General features: G+C 36.0%; 1 protein-coding gene across 1 annotated transcript; it reads right to left on the bottom strand.

The window, feature by feature from the left end:
* Positions 1-3592: 3592 nt before the first annotated feature.
* On the bottom strand, positions 3593-16778 carry LOC115980900. Its single transcript, XM_031103099.1, has 16 exons — positions 16662-16778; positions 14424-14927; positions 12659-13846; positions 12167-12491; positions 12121-12129; positions 11437-11692; positions 11130-11346; positions 10970-11035; positions 10683-10807; positions 10022-10558; positions 9276-9752; positions 8552-9230; positions 8367-8426; positions 7876-8229; positions 7342-7579; positions 3593-5994 (listed from the first exon to the last, which is right to left on the bottom strand). The coding sequence occupies exons 1-16, from the start codon at positions 16776-16778 to the stop codon at positions 3593-3595; spliced, it is 7554 nt and encodes a 2517-aa protein (XP_030958959.1).
* Positions 16779-20344: the final 3566 nt, after the last annotated feature.

Genomic DNA, 20344 nt, shown 5'->3' with positions numbered 1-20344 from the left:
AGGAGTCTTTGTGGGGTGGATCTGTTTGAGAGCAGCAACTACTTATTCCTTGGTGAAATCCCGTGTTAAGCTCGTATTCATGTCCTCAGTCACTTTAGTACAGATTGCTGCAATCACATCTTCAAGGTGGCTTGGATGGGAGGTTGTGTAAATGTCCTCAAAGTATGATGTGATTGCCTAGGTTATGCTCTCTTTTTCATCACACCATCTTCCACTCGCATCCCATAGGCCCAAAATTGAATTCTGCTTGCGTGGAAAAACTTGGTGTTTCTATCTCCATCCTTGAGCCAATGGGCCTTAGCCCTCTGTCCCTAATAGGTCTCTTCATGATCAAGGAGGTCATTGATTTCCCTCCTCAATCCATTGATTTATGTGCTCGCTTCTTCCTTATTGCCTTGATGGGTTAGCGTGTTTAGAGCATTCCTTTTTGCCTAGATTTTCTTTACAATTTTCCCATTGACTGTTGAGTTCCATTTTGACAGCTTTAAAGCATAATTCTTTAGGTTTGTTGCCATGCCGTTAGATGCAGTTATAGGCCTGATCCTAGGAAAGCTGTCCTAGAAGCGTAACTATGTTGAAGAAAGGTTTGGTTTCTTATTTTTTATTTATGGGAAAGGATCGAAATAGATCCGCCCTTTTTTCGTAGTAAGTGATAGCTGTCAGATGATTGGGCGTAAAGGGCACGTAGGTGGTGAAACCCACGAATGTGAGAGAAAGTCAGAGGGCGAAGATCATTCGCTTGGCAAATGAAGTGAAGGCACCGGCCACTTTCTGCACTTTGAATAGTGTCCATTTGGGGTAGAGGGACAATAGGTGTATAGTAAAACAGCCACCTTGTTGGTTGATGTAGTTTCGGAACCTTAGGGGTGCTAAGATCACCTCCTATTCCCCACATTGCCTTAATAATGGCTTTACAATCCTCCCCTTTTGTTCTGGACCGTGATTATGATTTATAAACATTTGATTTTTTGAATCCTTGCTTTTAATTAAGAATCATTATCATTGGCCAAGTGTCTTGTAGCTTAATTGGTTGACACATTTTGGTGTTTTTATAACATTTAGAGTTAAATCCTCTTTTCCCTGTTGTAACTATCTAAGTATATTAAAAAAAAACATATAATTAGATTCATCTAATGAATAATGATAGACAATTCATATTTTGAATAAATTACAAATAATAATTTGATATCATATCTTATGCCGAAAGCCTTGAAACTTAAGATTTATCTTTATAGATTTATCAAAAATAATTTGATATCTCATAAACCATTTTATAAACATACATGTAGATATGTTTCACAACATAAGGTTAAAAATATCATTTAGACCATTAGATTGGGAAAGACTATCAAAATATCTAACGATCAAAACGATATCGTAAGAGCAAAAATCAAACCGTTCGATCACGAGATTGAGCCACATCAAGTTTCAACGGAAAAAATGTATTCTTGAAATTTAGGGCAAAAATCAAACTGTTCAATCACAAAATGTTTCGACAGACAAAAATAAAAAAATGATTGAAATTAAAAAACCCTAATTATCCCTTGGCATAATATGATCATTAAGTGCTTAAACATATGCATGTTAAAACTTAAAACTCTTAATTATCCCAAAATACTAATCATAAAATTGAAGGAAAATCAAATTGAGAGAGGGGGGGAGGGGGGGGGGGGGGGGGGGGGTAAGTAGTCAAAGTGTTGATTGACACACTGACCCCCAAAACTAGGTGCCAATCAAGAAACAATTTCCTACGACATTATCATTTTTGCTTTATTTTCTAGTCTTCACTTCAATCTTTCTTCTATGTACTCTTATCCTATCACCTAAGGGATAAATATGAGTCATGAGAACTCTGACAATGAAGAGCTTTAGTTGAACTCAAATGCTTTAGGCTCACTCCTATGTAAAGGCGTTCTATAAAAAAAATGCTATTTTGACAAATCAAAAAGTTACTGTATTTATTTTAACACACATATTTTACAATACACCTTACATCACTTATTTTATTATTTTACCATTTAATTAAATATTCTTTCTTTGCTCTTTTTAATTCTTTTTATTATTATTTCTTTTTGTTGTTCCCGATGGCACCATTGAGGAGATTAAGAGAGAGAAAGTTTAAATATTATTAATTAGGCTAATATACAAAACCTAGTTTCTATGTTTCTCTAGAATTCATTTCAGCCCTCTAACTTTATTTTCATTCATTTCAGTCCTCCATTTTTCTGATTTATTCAATTAAGGACTTTCCTTTCCATCAACTTTTATTAAAAAATTTTGGAAAAAAAACCTGGAAAATTTTCTTCAATCATTAATTGAATTTTTTTAATTAAAAAAACTAGAAGAAAAATTTTAAAAATTGGAAAATTAACCACAACATATTACAAAAGTTGGTGGAAAAGTCTTACTTGAATAAATTTGAAAATTAAAGGATTGAAATGAACGAAAGCAAAGTTGAAGGACTAAAATGAAATTTGGTGAAACATAGAGAATGAGTTTTGCATTTTAGCCTATTTATTAATTCAAAATCATGAAGAGAGATAAGATTTGAATAAAAAAATAACAAATATTTATATCATTTCCCTCCATATGCTACTAATATTAGAATTCTACTGTAGCATGTGTTAAATTTTTTTGACATTTGGCACATATCATGTAGGTGGTTTTTTAGTGTTTCGTGTGCTAAATACTAAAAATTTAGGGAGAAAATGGGCAAATGCCCTTTTCGAGCAAAAATTTCAACGTTTTGTCCCATTTTCCAAACTAATTAGGAAATGCACTCTTTTGTAACATGATTTTCTCAAAATCGAGTTTCAATGTAAAACTCGATTTATAGAAAATATATACAATTTCAACAAACAAAAATTTTCATACCCACTGAAATTTCCCAAAAATCCGGCAACAGGTCCATGACCGGAAAAATACAGCAACAAATGAAATTGAAGGAAAAAAAAAAAAAAAAAAAAAAAAAGACCCGGTTTGGTGGTTCCTGTCCTAAATCTTGGTAGTGGTTGCGGGTCCGGGTTCTTGTCTCGGCCACCACGTTGAGTGAGGGCCATAGATTGGCAGTGGAGAAAAAGAAAAAGAAAGAAACAAGATACGTTTCACAACAAAAAAGAAATGACTGGGAATAATAGTTAGTAATAAGTATTTGAAACAAATCAGTCATCGAGAAAGAGGGTTGGTCATTACAACAGAACAGATACATATTTCAGTCCTTTAATTGCAATAAGGAAAATAAGAAAACCATGTTTGAACAGAATCTGTAGGAATGAATGATGCAAACATCAAATAAATCTGTCTGTCATTAATGATGATGCTCCTCACTTCCACCTGCAAAATTAATTTGTGAAATAAAATGTTGAGATTAATATTTGCTCATCCACTTTCCATTGAAATTAGATATCACATAACTTGAATCAATATCTAATTACCTGAGATGAAGGAAAAATTGGACAAAATGTATATACTAGCATCCATTTCACAATCTACTGATTCCCCGGAGCATTTCTTAGAATTCAACAATTCCTTTGTGGATTTTTCTCCTCAGTTCAAAGGAAGCACTTTGCCATCAGAGGCAATAGTTTCAAATTCATTGCCACCAATTTTGATTAGGAGAATCCTTAACATCATTCTGAAACAGTACTTTCAGTATGTTGTCCCTGCCTTTGTTGACATCCCGGTTTACAAAGATGGCATCTGGGCGTGAAAAGTTTGAGCAGTGCCATCTTGGACTGACTATTACAAGAGGATTTCCTATCTTTCTAAATGCTTCTGCAATGACATGGATTCTCGCATCCTCATGATCATTTTCTAACAATCTCATAAGACTCTCATAAAAGTCCTTTGGTAGATGGGAAGTAATCTCTGTCCTACCTAGCAAGTGATAAAGCAAACCAAAATACTTCACATGGTTCAGACAAAGCACACATGTAACAACAAACAATCTCAGCACTAATAGCATATAGCTATCCGGGTCCAAAATAATATTAGCTTTTCCAAACCAATTGATGGTATCCTGCTCATGATACAGAAGCTGCTCAACTATGCAGGACACAAACTCAAGGATAACAACTAAAGATGATTCATCGACTTTGGCAGCTAGAGAATTGGTATTTCGGATGGCTTTCCATTCCCGGTGTATAAGCCATTCAACAAAAGAAGATTTTGAAGTGAAAAAGGTTTCCCTCAAACTACATACCCAGATTAGAAGGAGCTCAACAAGATACAAGAAACATCCAGGGGAGATGTAATCATTAACATTTGCCCAGCGAGCATTATAAGTATCTTCTAAAGCTTTATGGAACTTGTGAACCAGATAGACTTCTCTTTGAGCTGCATTCTCTCCTAACGTAAGAAAGAATTCTCTCCAGGGTGAATTTCTGTCAAACACTTCTGTGATCTGCTTATATAGTTTACTGGATAGTTTTCCGGAACCAAAAGTTTCTATAGTGACTTTTCCAACCTGTGCATGTGTTGTTAGCTTACTAGTTGAATTAATGGTATTAATGATAACTTCTTGGAGTACACTCTTATACTGCTCCATCGCCCTGAGAAAAATCATATTCTCAGTCAACAATTTTCGCCAATCCAAGGGATCTATACTGACAATATTGTCCAAAAATAAGTTCATAGATAGATCAAGAAAGAACTTCAACGTATCAATATGCTGCCTGCAATCCACAAACCTGGTTTCCATCAGAGATTTTGAAAGCACAAACATATGAACAACAGGAAAGGTTTGGCTGTATAGGGGCAATGCATTCTGGGTTGCAAACTCGTAAAGGGCTTTCAGCTTTTCTAACATCCCCACACCAACAGAAAATATTTCTGAACACCAATATCTTCGAGCAGCCTGTGCAAATCTGAGAGCACCAATGCTAACCAATTTCCCCTTCTTCATGAAATATTGGTCATCGATTTCTCTCAACCAATAGGCATCAGGTTTCAGTAGAAGGTAGACAACCTTTGTATCTATAAACTGTTTGTTCACAGCCAAGTAACTCAGACAGAACTCCCCAGAATCATCCCCATTTCCAGGACACCCAAGAAACTCAAATATATTCCAAATCTTATTCTTCCAAAAATTCCAAAAATAAACCAATGTTTCAACAGATACCTGATTTTGAGAAAGCCTGTCTTTGGCATGCCTGTCAAGATAACCAGCCACATCTCCCCATGAATACGCCGAGGTACTCAATTCAAGATGAGAATCCAGAACTTTTCGAGCACATAATATTTCACCTCTAACACTGTTATGTCTCTGGGAACTCCTGAAATTTTGCATCAACTCAGGCAAGCTACACTCTTGGTCAGATAAAATATTTGCCTCTGTGCAAACAAACTCAAAAAAGTTGTCTGAACCATTCTTTGCAAATTCTTTTGCTTTAGTCAAAAGCTTCTCTTTTCTTGGAAATTGCTTCAAGGGCCAGCCTTGACTCCTAGGTGCCCAAAGAGAGTTGGCAAAAACATATAACAGGATGGACAGAGATGCATCTTCATAATTCCCAGTGTTCTCTAGCAGATCAGCCTCAAGCAGCAGATCCCCTTGCATTCTTGCTATTTTTGCAGCCTCCTGAAAGTTGCCCCATTCTTTTTCCAATGAGAGAAGCTCATCAAGGGAACCCAAAGACATTAAGAAAGCACGCATTGAATTCTTAGAATGAAAAGCTTTGACAAACATCATCATTTTTTTGCTATATTTAATCTCATGGTAATAACGTGCAGCACTCTCTAGAAACATCTGTGAAGTTTCTTCTATGTCAGAATTACTATTTAACAAACCATTATTTGAAAGAGCATTATCTTTCCAGTATTGTAAAAACTGGAAACCCATATCAAATAATTTTCCACCACTGCAGACAGACATGCACTTTGTGAATAAGTTGCACTTAGCATATAATTGAGCAGCAGTCTTATAACAACCTGCCCTAGTAAAACATTCTGCTGCATCTTCCAACTTAGAATTCCCAAACTTATCCAGATAAATTGTTCCTGCAATTAGATAAAGTTACAAAGTAAAGAATTATTACTTGCTAAAAATTGATGTTATTAAGATTAAGCTAGAGTACAAAATTTAGTACAAGATTCTGCCATGTATTCAGCACCCACGAAATCATTAATGCCAGTATTGTCAATTCTTCATTTAAATATTATATAGGGTTCTAATGAAAAGAGAAATTATATGGAAAAAAAGAGTCAACATGCAAACCATCTATACAAACATGGAAGAAATTACTGACTTCAACGCCTCAAATAACACAAGAAAGACTTCCAACTCAAGAACGCCTTTTTACATTGGTAAAATCAGACTGCAAAAATATACATTTGTTCATATACCTAAATGATATTTGAACAAGTGGTATTTAGAGCTTCGTTGATGCACATGCTACCGGTTCGCTACCACATGCAACATAGTTTTGGATTAGGCAAACCCTTCCATGATTGAAATCATGCAATATCAGGACAATCTAAAATGCTAACCACTTACTAGGATGTTAAAATCAATACGGTGAACCAAAATGTTCAACCTTCTTTCAAAGTTTTTATTTTTATTTTTTATTTAAATTTTTTATTCTCTTTATCCAACCATATCCAACATTCACATTACACTAATTCTACCGACTATTTCTTGTAAAATATGTGACCTTCAGGTTATGCCTGGCTATTACATAAACCACAAGTTGAAAAGTGATGTTACTGCACTATCGGTCATCCTGGAGTATTTAATTCTTTTTGGGGGGATTGACAAATCAAATGATATTTTGACTTGCGATCAAGCCATATATACTAATAAGAAATGGAGCTATCATAGTATGTTTTAAAACTGTAAAAATTTGTGATGTGAGAGATAGTGAAAAGAGAACAAAGAAGACACGAGCACATGAGAGTATAAGGTCCTTCTGCCCTACATCCATGCGACAAGAGCTAGAGGGCTAATATGCTTTTTTTTTTTTTTTTAAAAAATAATAATTTCAATGGAATCCATATTTATAATGGAGATACAAAAGTCAATAATAATTTGAATTTGAATTGCATATTAATTGCTTCAATCCCACGATTTTCTCTAGCAATCAATCTCTTGATTAACCAATCTCATAATTTTCTCTTGAAGTCAAAGTCTTGATTTGGTCTTCAATTACATGGAAAGTGAGTTATACTTTCCAACATAAAGTTACAGAGAAATATTCTTTGTTAATAAGATTATAAAACAGCTACATACGCTAATTAGAAAAAAAAAAAAAAAAAGCAGAAGCACATGTTGCGAATGGCAAAACATTGACCATCAAATGTTTAAAGTTATAAATAAAAACTTGAAATCGCTTAAAGTAAAGGTTATACCTGCTCTTTCATACTCACTGGCCTCATAATAACACTGGGCAGATAACTCAGACTTTCCAATGGAATCAAATGTTTCAGCAGCTTTCATTAGATTTATATGCTTCAATTGGGAATTTGAGCAACTCATATGGTTAGCAGCTGCTCGTAGGCCAGCAGCCATGGCCCATTTTTCCCAATATATCTCTCCAGCTCTTTCAAAGCACATTCTTGCCATCTCATAGTTATTCTGATAAAAGAACTGTGCAAGGAAACACAAATAATTTTAAATACTTGAATTTGAAGGACTATTCATTCATGCCCCTATTAGTCTAAGACAGTTTTCACATATGAAAGGCAAGTGCATGACAAAAATTGGATGAAAAAAATAAGGGAAGAAAGAAAAACAATAGTGACAAACACAACAATATTATAACTTAAAAAGTGTAATTTTCATTTAAAAAACATCATCAGATATTTCAACTCCATATACAAAGAGGTCAGACCAAACAAAACATAAGTATTAATAATAAAAACAATATTGAAAACTACATCAACCTTGATGCCACGAGACTTCCATTCCTCTTGGCTGCTTGCAACTTGCATCTCTTGTGCAAGTGACTCATTGAATTCTCGGACTTGAACAAACCCCAATTTTTTCCAGTAAACAAACATGGGTTCAGAGAGTTCTTCGACATTCTCAAAAATCCACAACTTCTGCCTTGTACGAGTAATAGCTACATACAAATGCTTCAGTTCTGAGCAAAGCATATTATGTTTGCCCCAGATAAAACTTGGAAATGATGTCGTAGAAGTTGAGTCGAGGAGATCATTTTCTATCATATACTTGTATATTACTCTCCATTGATTTTTTGAAGGTGATGAGCCGAAAAAGTTATACAAAAACACATCCTACAATACAATAGAAATTAAGTCAGAAAAAAAAAAAAAAAAAGTAGTTAAACTTTAAAAATTACAGACAACATTGTGAAAAATGAAAGTGAGAAATTTGATTTTATTGAGGGTGCAACTGAACTTTCGAAACTGACTCGTGTGATGCCCAATATTAGCTTAATTACTGAAGACTGCCATTTCAGGTATTGCTGATACTAGTGTTAATATCAGAAAGATCAACTGAATCAAATACCATAATCCCATCAAAGAGAATTTCTCACAGCCAATTTTAATTTTAATTTTTAATAATATCAGAAAGATCAACTGGATTCATTATCACCTGAAACTCAAGGCCCTTGCTCTCCATTATTGTCAGAATAAGAGCCTGCTTTCCAACATAGTCCACAATTTTGTTTCTGGCAATGTCATCTCTTACTAATATAACCTGATCAGCCCCAAAACCAATAATTTTCCCTCCATCATTTCCACCGTTTTTGAATATAGATATAAAATCATTCTCACCATTCAAAGATTTAAGCAATACTGGAACTTGACCATCTATCAGACTTGTCTCAGGCCTTAACGTATCAATAGATAATGGAAAGAAATGGTAAAGAAGGTTAATAACACTCTGAGCTAAGTTCAAAATGCCAGCATGGGTTCGAAAGTTCTGGCTCAACTGAAAAACATCTGCAATTTTTCCTTTCTCTTTTTTCCCATAAGCACCATCATTTCTAGAGCCCAGTAGAAACTCCTTATAGAATAGGAATCTTATATCCTGAAACCGAAAATCAATGCCCCTTGCAATAGTTTGTGCTGTATCACCCGAAAAGACAAATCCTTCAGCAACATTTTTACATAAATATTTGAAAAGAGCAACTTGCCTCATGCTAAGATCCTGCACCTCATCAATATACACAAAATCCATATTGTCACCATCATATCTACTAACTTTAAGTCGGTTATGAATATCAATCACCAAATCAGTTAAGTCAGATTCACCCCTCTTCATCTTTTTCCTTTCATATTGTAGAAAAATATCAAAAATTATTTCTCTTTCCTGCCTGCCTAAAGTGGATACCCGGCGCTCAGCCAATGAAAGGTAATCCTCTAGACCAAGTTTATCATCACAGCTCTCTCCTACTTGCAGCCCACCCTTTATGTGAGACATTATCTCAGTGAAAACAGTAGAAGAATCAAATTTCTTGGTTTGTTCATTATTAAATCGGGGCCAGTAAGATGACCTGAATCTCTCGTAATTAACCTCCTTTGTTCTAATAAAAGTTTTCAAGGCCACTGATTTTGAAGCTCTTTTCGTGCCATGAGAATGTCCAATTGCCTCAGGGAATCTTCCAAAGAACGAATTGCCTACTGTTCCATCAAGCATCATCAAGAACTTATGGAAAGTTAATACAAGGGGATACAATTTTGTTGGAAGATCAATAAAAGAATCTGGTATATCTGTAAATTGTAACATCTCATCAATTTCATCTAAACCAGTAGATGTGCTTCCCTCTGAAGCATCCCCAACACAGGCAAACCTGTACATGTAAAAGGAAATAGTCAAAAACAAGATAGCCTTCATCGTGCTAATGCACAAAAATTGAATATAATAGTAATATCCAACACACAGGAATGTTGCTAAGGGAGAATAAGGACAGTGTTTCTATTTCCTAATACAATATTAATAAATGAACTCCTGAAATATCAGCAGAGTCAGCATTAAAGAAAGTAATGCTGCTTTTAGTCTGTAACAATTATTATTTACTATATCACATAGTTTGTCCTAATGATTTACTTATTCATGCACCTTTTTAAGTGACAAATTTGCTGTTTAATAGCATAACACAGTTTTGGGTTAACTGTGACAAAGATTTGGTGCAAGACGGCTCTCTTGGTCCCTCCAACTCTTTCACCATCCTCTTTTTTAGGGAAGATTTCCACCGTAGAGCAACTTTGGGGTTCATGAAATCCTTCTGATGCTATATGATGAAGCTGCTCTTTCTGAAATAGTTTTGTAGTTAATACAGTAGTTTTCCCAGTTCCTGACCTTCCAAGAATGAAACAACTTCTATCGAAAAGGATTACATCTGTTTCCTGGTCCGACAACTCAAATGGAAAGTCCAATTCCTTACCATCACAGCGAGAGAGCAAGTGGCTCACTACACCGGAGGACAATGAGTAGAATTTCATCAGTGTCAAACTGTCACTCACCATGGAGTTCTCTACAAATGTTTTTCTACCAAAACAAACATCATCTGAATCAGCCATATCTCCAGTGTAGCTACTATTCTTGTAACGGACAAAGTCGAGGGAAGTTACCCAACTCATGGGAACTTCCAAATCCCTACATATAGGAAAATAAAATTTGTAAAAGAAAATGATAAATAAAATAGAGAACTTTTTTGCACAAAGCAAGTACTGTATGATTTAGAGCTTTAGATCTACCAGAATACAGAAAATGTACATACCCATCAAAACATTTCGCCTTACAACGATTAAGATAATCATTTGTATACTTTCCAAATAAAGCATCAAGACGTATAGCCAATTTTGGAATATCCTCCAAAGGCAGAATGTCCCAGACCTTCAACACCTGTATGTACCATGATTCTTTCATTATGTCAATTGAGCAAATAATATACAGGTCTTTAACCTTGAATTGCTTCAACATCCCTGACGTGTTGTCATGAATTAAGTTACATTTCTTATTCTTTGGTCTCCAGCCACTAGAAAGCCTCAGTAATAAATAAATAACCAACTTTTTCATTTCAATTGATCTCAGCTTTTTAAATGACTTCCTGAAGTAATCACTAAAGAGAACCTGAAGAAATTAAGAAAAAAAATTTAAATACAAAAGTAAACAACTATTCCACAATAGGTAATATAATAAGGGTTAACCATGAGATGATTTGTACCTTCCACCGAGCACTTTCAAAAGGTACACTATCAAAATTAAGCAAGTCATCATATTCATTCAGCTCCTTCTTGACCTCCAACATGAATTTGGCCAAGTTCTCATCTTCATCAGCATTATAAAAACACTGACGATCTTTAGCATCACAGACAATTGACTTCCAGACAGATTGACTATTTAAAAGGGTTGTTTCATTTCCCAAAATCCAAAGACAATGTCTGTGACAGCATAGAAAATGTAGTAAATAACAACATAAACATAGGAAAGTTAGAAAACATCTTGTTAACAATGTGCATTTTAAGCCCTACCTGGCCCTTGTCAAAGCTACATTAATTCTACCATGATTGGAAGCAAAACTAATTGATCCATCACTATTACATCTTACAGTAGATAGGATTATGATATCTGCTTCTCCACCTTGGAACCCTTCAATTGACTTCACTTTCACTGCAAATCCATCAAGGTTTTCGTACTTCTTCCCAATTTTCTCTTGGACTGCAATAACTTGGGCAGTGTATGGAGATATAACACCAATGCTAAGCTTCTGCTTTGAGCCATTCCATTCTGTGAAGGAAAATTAATAATATTAGAGGAAAGAAGAACATAATGCCTCAACTTGATGAACTATTTTTCAAGAGAGGAGAGATAATAAGCACGGACTAGTGGTGGTTATGTATAGAGAAGAAGCTGAAAGGATGTAGCTAAATCTGTGTTGATTTTACTGTAATGTTCTAGTAGATAAAATAGCTATTATTAAAATTAATGTAACTTTGATATTATTCAAGAATCTATTTAATAATCTTCAATTATTAGTTTAACTATTTCCTTATTAACACCATTCTATTCTCAGAATAAAATAAAAACATTGCAGTAGAAAGATGAGAAATATGACAAACTCAAAAGGGCCAGCTTTGTTTGCATTATTTAGTTGATTATCTTAGTTTGACAATAAAAATCAGATTCATGAATTCTAAAAAATAGGACGATAAAACCACAGTCAACTTAGAGACATTAACACCTGTCTCACCAATTAAATACCTTTATACAGATTATTCACTACTTTTATTATAACAGCAACTTCAACCATATTTTTCCAGCTATGGTGAACACCATCCAGTTCTTCTATCCCACAAGAAATATTTATGAAAGAATATGAGCCAAATATTTGACCCGGAAGATAGCGTTTTGCAAGACCACTTTTAACATTTGGTGCATCCACAATCTTATTGCCATAGAATTTGGAATTAGGGAAGAAACTTATAAGTGGATGCATCCTGTACTGGATATTCAAAAAGTGCTTTGAATGGCCCATGAGACTCAATCGTTCAAATAAACTTCTCCCAAAGCCAGCTCTGGCAGAAACCTATTACAAGAGCAAAATAGCAAAATAAAAATGCATTAAATTCATAGATAAGATATACACAATCTTACATGAAAATGAAAAAAAAAAAAAAATGATGTTACAAACTTTCATTAGGAAAACTCATGTTTTAACTTAGTAAGAAATATGACCAAGGAGCATTTACTTACATTGCTATTAACCATTGCAGGTAACTGACAGTGATCACCGAAAAGAATAGCATGCCTAAGGCCAGGCAGTTGTAATGGTGTGATCAATTCGCACTCTTTCAATTGTGCGGATTCATCAATGACCAACAATTCCAGTGGTTTCATATTAAGTGAATGCAGCATATGAGAACTAGAGGCAGTGCAAAATATTAAGGAAGCTGTCTGAAAACAGAATTTCTTCACTGAACTGGGATCCATAGCACTTGGAAGGTCAAGTGCATCAAGAGCTGTCAGCAGGACCTTGAGAATGTAAATGCATTCACCCCTTTTCATGTTCAGCAAGGTTGATATACTCTTAAAAGAGTAATGACAACTCTCAGTATTCTTGGCATGAGAAAATTCCACCAGCAGCTCTTCACAATTTATGTTATTCTGAGACAACAAAGTTTCAAAAGTATCCAGTAACTTCATAATTGAAACCATTGTTTCAAAATTATGATCCAATATGAAGCTGCGGGCTATATGAGTACAGAAAATAGAGATCGAACTTCTTAGCAATAAGGCAATTGATCTGAATCTTTCTATTACAAATTCAAGAAAGGTTTTACATTCTCCTTTGCTATAATTCTTCACAATGTCGGGCTCTTTGTTTTCCATCAATTCACCATCCATGAAAATATGGTATTGAGAAACGCACCCTTCAAGAAAATCAATCATTGAACAAGAACAATGCCTTAAACCTGTCAATGGTCGAAGCACCTCTAAAAGCCTTTCAACACGGTAATTCAAATGTATCTCTTCAATGTCTGAAGCAACTTCCAACAGGTCTTCGCTCCCCATAAAGAGAATATTACCCAACGAACATAACAAAGCATCACTTATAGATCCAGCTTCAGATGAAGCTTTCACTAGTTTTAGCAGATGGCATGCTGCTTCTGTAATTGCAACATTTGTTGGTGCACATACAAGGGTCCTACAACTCATTCTTTGGAGAATAAAGAGCAAGATACTTAATGTCATCGTCTTCCCTGTCCCCGGGGGACACCATATAAGTTCAACTGATGACTTGTGATAACACTGAAATTTATGAAGAGAAGCAAGAACTGCCTCCCTTTGCGAATCATTTAGCTTAAACAGTGAAGTTGTGTAGATTTCTTCATTCTGGATAAAATCATTTTTTCCAGAACATAGTGAACAATTTTCCTCAGCCTGTTATTCATAATTAAAATGTCATTTAAAGCTTTTATGTACTTAAGAGTACCTGATGCAATACAAAAGCTAAACATTTAAATTTGATTGCAAATTCTGAGAAAGAAAAGAAAAATGAAGGACAAATGGAAGAAAATGTTATATTTAGAGTTATTGAATAAGAAATTATGTAAAAGAGAGTCGATAAGTAACTTAAACCAGAAAATTGGGAAAATGTATTTATTTGTTTATATTTTTTTAGTAGATATGATAGAATTTGAATATATGGCGTTGGTTTCACAATGATTACGATTTATCATAAAAAAAAAGACAACAACTGAGTTTTGGTATAGATAGGATTACCAACAATGTATTAGTCCGACTAATACATTAGAATAATCCTGTGTTAGGTAGTAATTAATAAAATTCCCTCCAGAATTATTTTTAATCTCTCCTCTCTGATACTAAAAAAAGAGTATAATTTTATTTAAATAGCTTAGGCTTATACAATAAATTTACTTCCTATAATGCTCATCCAATGTAAAATCAAAAACATATATCAAAACATACTTCACAAGGAGATTTCCAAACATCTTACCACATTATTTGTGTAGAGCACTTCCTTGACGATTGATAGATTTCCAAACGTGTGCAGTGCATTCCATATATTTCGGTTTGTTGTAATGTTCCTCAAGAAAACCACAAACTGTGGTTTATGGTTGAAAGACTGGGCTTCAATGCAACATGATGCTTTGACTTTAAACTCATTACATGTCCCTTCAGTGACTAATGCTAAAGTCCATGTTCCTCCCTCTTGTTTTAAGTCAGAAATAGTTTGAGGTTTGCTATCTGTGAAAACTAAAATGTCTCCGGGGAACATTTTGTATGGCTTACTACTACTAGACTTATACATCCACTGTTCAACCTTAACATCATATACACATTCTCCACATTCCTGAAGGGAGTTTACACCGGCATAAGGTGCTGAGGCTATAAAGTCCAAACTTGAAGAAAGTTCCGCACGTGTTTCTTCCAAAAGGGAAAAGATAAATGAGCCAAAGTACTGTTGCACCGACTGAAATGATTCTGGTATTTTTTCCACCTATAAGAATGCAATAAAAGTTTTTGATTTAGATTTCATTATAGAGCAATAGGTTTATTGGGCTTCTCAAAGTTCTCAGTAGGGAGATAAAGGAAAAAGATATAATAGGCGAGCAACACAAATGGACAAAGAGGGTCACACTATTTTAGGGAAAATGCTAAATCTATTAGCTATTTTAGCTATTATCAATTTTATTATTAAATGCTACATACCCAACAATGAATTTAAATGGTGTCACATAGAATTTATTTATTTTTTAAAATGTTGTCCCATTGTTAACATATTAAATAAGTATCTTCATTACTTATTTTATATAGGATTTTGTTAACAAATGCCATAAGATATATACACACACATCATGTTTTATTATTTTTATACATTTTTCAAAAAATAAAGTCAAACTATGCACATATATAAAAAATTCGCAAACATGTAATTTCTTTTTCGAAAAGTGTGAATTGTAGTTCATAATTGAATATTTATTAATCCTTAACAGGGACCATTTTATGTTATATTCTAAACTAAATCAATTTTTAAGACCTATACAGTAAACATAAGCTTTACTATTAGGAAGAAGGATACCATGTTAAAATACAAGTAACCATCCTTTAACATGGAGTGGGTATGTGAAAGGGTGGTTATATGTATTGAATATATGGTCTACCTATAAATGAGAAAGAATTGGAGAATTCAATTGGAGGTAATGTTTTTACCTGGTGGACCAACTCTCACTATGATGTCAAATTGCTTTAGTTCTAATAATACACCTAGACCTAGAATATTTTTCATTGTAAATATGCAGTCATATGACATATCAATATTAGTACAAGGATAAAATTGGATCATTTTAGACTTTTCAAGGATTTGGTTACTACTATTTTGAAACTTTAGGAATCAAATTGAATCTTCAAGTGAACTTTAAAAACAAAATGTTGTGTTTGCCCAATAAAAAATACCGCCCATTTCTCATGTATAGATCTAATTATCCAGCCACAAATATTTAGTTTACAAAATTTCTTTACAGTTGCTTTGAAAAATCATTGATTGATTAAAATGAATTCAAATCGAAATTCAACCGAATTTATATTAGAAATCTAAGAACTATAATAATGCATGGCCCTCTTTTTTCCTAACTATTTTTGGGTGCTATTTTTTTTTTTTTTTTTAATCTTTTCGTTTTTTTGGGCCTAGATAAGCCCAATTCATTGGAAGACTTGAAACTCTATTTCTTTTACAGTAATTTTTTTTTTTTTTTTTTTTTTTTTTTTTTTTTGTCATTGTTTTTCTTTTTGGGTGTATAAAATCACTTTTTTCAAACCTGGAAATCAATATGCGATCTATTGGAAGTATTCACTTCTTTGACTGAAAAAATAGTTAGGTGTTATGCAATACAAAAATCTAACTGTTTTTCTTTTTGGGGGTATAAAATCACTTTTTTCAAACCTGGAAATCAATATGCGATCTATTGGAAGTATTCACTTCTTTGACTGAAAAAATAGTTAGGTGTTACGCAATACAAAAATCTAATAATAGTTGAGACTACATGCACAATTCTGATAAGCACGTCCACAGTCCACAATATCATCATGTAATGTAGACACCAAAATGTAAAGATTTTAAACAAAAAAAATACTATCAGGAAAAAATAGTTTGTGCTTCACAACAATAATGGAAAATAAAATTTATAAATGGACGCATCTAACAGGAAAAAAAAAAAAAAACCCTAAACCTGACCTTGTTCATATAGAGATCCTTGTTTAGAACATCTTCAAGACACCACGAAAAGACCACATCAATCAAACTGAGCCTGTTTGAAGTTGGTTTCTTCTTCTTAGAACATTCACCTTCCATTTTTTTCACTCTCTTTCTAAGGCTCCTTTAATTTTATCTCTCGTCAACTTGAAAGCCTAAGATTGCATCAAACACATTATTGAATCATCTCTTCTAGCTAAGCCATATATAGTATACAACTCGGATTAGTTGAAGAGCCCAAGTTTTACTTCCTCTTTATCGGTATATATGTGTTATTTATACGGACATTGAGAAGCCGAAGAGGTGGAAAAGTGGGCTTCCAAAAATGGTTGTAAATGGAGAGTGTCGTTTACGTGCCCAATAACATAGGGAAACTGAAGGGTTCTGACTGTGGTTACTTATACGTATGCATTGCTCACTTTAATTCTTGGTTAATATTTAATAGTACATGATGTTGTTAATGCTGGAGTCGTGTTAAGTAGTGTTGTACGTGAAGGGTGATACCCAACTTTTAAAAGCTAGCTTGAGGGAATGAGGTGCGGCCCAAATTCTCAACCAACCGAGAAGAGCATTGATTATGCTCGTCAATTCCGATCTTGAAGAACATTCGAACCTGTATTGTTAGGAGCTTTACAGGTTGCTGATGATGGCATGAGGAAACGGAGTGCTTGGACAACATCAGGCTAGTCACATGGCTCAATGTTTTCTCAAGACACCAATGGCTCCTCATGCCTATCCAATGAAGCTCCTAAGTGCTCTTTGAGGGGGACAAGCCCAGTCCCCCTGCTGGGATCAGTTTGATGAGCATGATGAGGGGCAGCATGTGGAGGCACCTTGCTCCACATGATGCCCCAAGGCCATGGCAGAGGAGGGCCATGGTGGGCAGAGACGGATTGTTGATGATGGGCAGTAGCAGGTGGTGCTGACCCTACGTGGTAGTGCATGGCATGATGGCTTGGTTATTGGTTGCTTTGTATGTGGGCTTGGTGGCTTGGGTGCAAGGCAGTGCTGGGCTACTGATGTTGATGATATGTTGTGCAAGACATTGGACTGGTTGGTGCTAGCTAAATGTATGGACTTATGTGAGTGGGCTAATGACAGTTACTTAGTGTGCTGCTGATGGACATGATATATGGGCTGTGATGCTAATAAGAAGGGCTTGGGCAAAGGGCCAAGGCTTCTAAAACGTGATGGGCATCACGTGTGGGCTGCTGGAACATGGGCAGAAGACCCATGATGAGATGCTGAGTATTGGGCTAGCATGTGCTGTGTGTGCAGCAGCAGTTGGTGGCAGTTACCAACATTTCCTAGCATTGTGGATGCTTCAGACATGCAGTGCAAAGGTTGGAAACGTGTAAGGTAGACCCAGATAGCAGCAGTGAAGGTGTCCTAAGTCAGACTACATGTGGCAGCAAGTCCAGGACAAGGGGCAGTTACTTGGTAGTAACTGCCATGACAGTTTATTCTGTATATTATCCTAGGCTGTTGGGGTTGTCAACAGCAGAGAGTGTATTATTTTGCTTTGAGAAATTCGTGTGGATTCTCAGGCTTCCTTTGTACTTGATATTGAGTAATGAAGGTTGGGGTTGGTGCCCTGTAAATATTGTGTGTGTTGTGTGTGTGTGCATTCTCTTGATAATTCTGTTCATAGTGTTCCTACAGTGCGTGTGTGTGGTGTGTTGGCTGAGACTAAGTCAGTGGGCTTAGTGCCATCACAGGCAGAAAATTTGAAAGAAAAATTTGACCCAGTGACAATTGGTATCAGAGCCAAGTTTGTCCTAAGTTGCAATGTCTTCAGACACGAAGGCAAGGTTGACAGTTGTGGAGAACATACTGGGAGTTCCTGCGGATGGGGAACAACTCTCTGTGTGTGACAGGCTAGGGGCTGTCTCTACAGAAACCGCTGTAGTGAGGAATGATCTTGCGGAACAGAGAGAGTTGGTGTTGAATCGTGTTGAAGAGTTGGCTGCTGCAATGGACGCCTAGAACGAGGCAGCTAGAGAGACCCAATGTGAACTTGAATCAGAAATTGCTCTGTTAAAGAGAGCAATGAGTGGCCTGCCTAGGGAGGGGGAAGTGGCCACCAAAGTAAAGGTCCCTGAACCAAAGCCTTTTAATGGTGCCAGGAATGCCAAGGATTTGGAGAATTTCCTGTGGGATATGGAGCAGTACTTTAAGGCTGCCAGGGTGCCTAGCCAAGAGATGGTTACAATTACTAGCATGTATCTTTTAGGGGATGCCAAGTTATGGTGGAGAACCCGTGTGGAAGATGATGCAGATGCTGGTAGAGGGAAAATTGACTCGTGGGAAGCCTTAAAGAAGGAATTGAAGGATCAGTTCTTGCCTACCAACACTGCCTGGGTTGCAAGAGATGCTTTGAAGAAATTGAGACAGACTGGTACAATGAGATAGTATGTCAAGACGTTCAGTTCTTTGATGCTGGATATCAAGAACATGTCTTAGGAGGATAAATTGTTCAATTTCATGTCTGGCTTGCAGCCTTGGGCACAGATGGAATTAAAGAGGCAGGCAGTGCGTGATCTGCCTACTGCTATGTCTGCTGCAAATGCGTTAGTGGACTATAAGTTCAGTAAGCCCAATGGGGATGAGGAGAAACGAAAGTCCAAGGATAAAGGCAAAGACAAGCAGAAGAAGGATGGCAAGAAGAAAGATAAGTAGAAGAAAACGTGGGGTAACAAGAATAAGGGGGAGAGTTCTACCTCTCAACCAAGCAAAGAACAGCCTAAGCTTAATGCTGGTTGCTTCATTTGCAATGGCCCTCATCGTGCAAGAGACTATCCAAAGCGTGAGAAGCTTAATGCCATAGTTGCTGAGGATGGTAGTGGGCAGTCCGATGAAGAAGTTCCCAGCAGAATGAACCCTTTGCAATTACTAAATGCATTGAGTGCAGGAGGCAATTCTAGGGGTTTGTCTTACGTTCAAGTGGAGATGAACGAGAATGGGGCTGAGGGTATGCTTGATTCTGGTGCTACCCACAACTTTGTTGCTGATCGAATGGTCCAAAGGCTTGGTCTTAAAGTAAGCAAGAGCCCAAGTAAGATCAAGGCTGTAAACTCAAAAGCAAAACCTGTGTTAGGAATTGCTTATGGAGTGAAGTTTAAGGTGGGCAAGTGGACAGAAAAGGTGAATTTCCTAGTCATGGAATTGGATGACTTTGAGGTTATTCTGGGTGACGAATTTTTAGTGGCTGCAAAGGCTGCCTTGCTGCCTTTCATTGGAATTTTGTTGATCCTTGATGAGAAGCAGCCATGCTATGTTCCTGTGAGGCGTGGGGCAGGAAATAGCAAGACTAGCAAGGGGAAAGGACCTATGGTTTTAGCCATGCAGGTTGAGCATGGGCTGAAGAAGGGTGAGATGACTTACTTGGCTGCACTAATTGAGATGAAGCAGGACAAGTATGTTGAAGTTCCAGATGCTGTGGCTGGATTATTGGGGGAGTTTGTCGATGTGATGCCCCCAGAACTACCTAAGACCCTTCCACCAAGGCGTGCTGTTGATTATAAAATCGAATTGGTTCCTGGATCAAAGCCTCATTCGAAGGCTCCTTACAGAATGTCCCCAATGGAGTTGGCTGAAATGAGGAAGCAGTTGACAGAACTGCTTGATGCAGGCTACATTCAGCCCTCCAAGGCTCCTTATGGTGC

Source organism: Quercus lobata, chromosome 3 (assembly GCF_001633185.2).
Source record: "Quercus lobata isolate SW786 chromosome 3, ValleyOak3.0 Primary Assembly, whole genome shotgun sequence".
Lineage (NCBI taxonomy): Eukaryota > Viridiplantae > Streptophyta > Magnoliopsida > Fagales > Fagaceae > Quercus > Quercus lobata.
Note: the sequence above shows the minus strand (reverse complement) of the source record. Positions and strands in the feature narration are given on the sequence as shown.

Excerpts from the sequence above, each read along its gene's own strand:
- LOC115980900 (XM_031103099.1), bottom strand. The coding sequence starts at position 16,778 with ATGGAAGGTGAATGTTCTAAGAAGAAGAAACCAACTTCAAACAGGCTC. Across the intron at positions 12,492-12,658 it reads CTGCAATGGTTAATAGCAAT|GTTTCTGCCAGAGCTGGCTT; the intron begins GTAAGTAAATGC and ends CTCTTGTAATAG. Across the intron at positions 10,559-10,682 it reads AAGGCGAAATGTTTTGATGG|GGATTTGGAAGTTCCCATGA; the intron begins GTATGTACATTT and ends TCCTATATGTAG.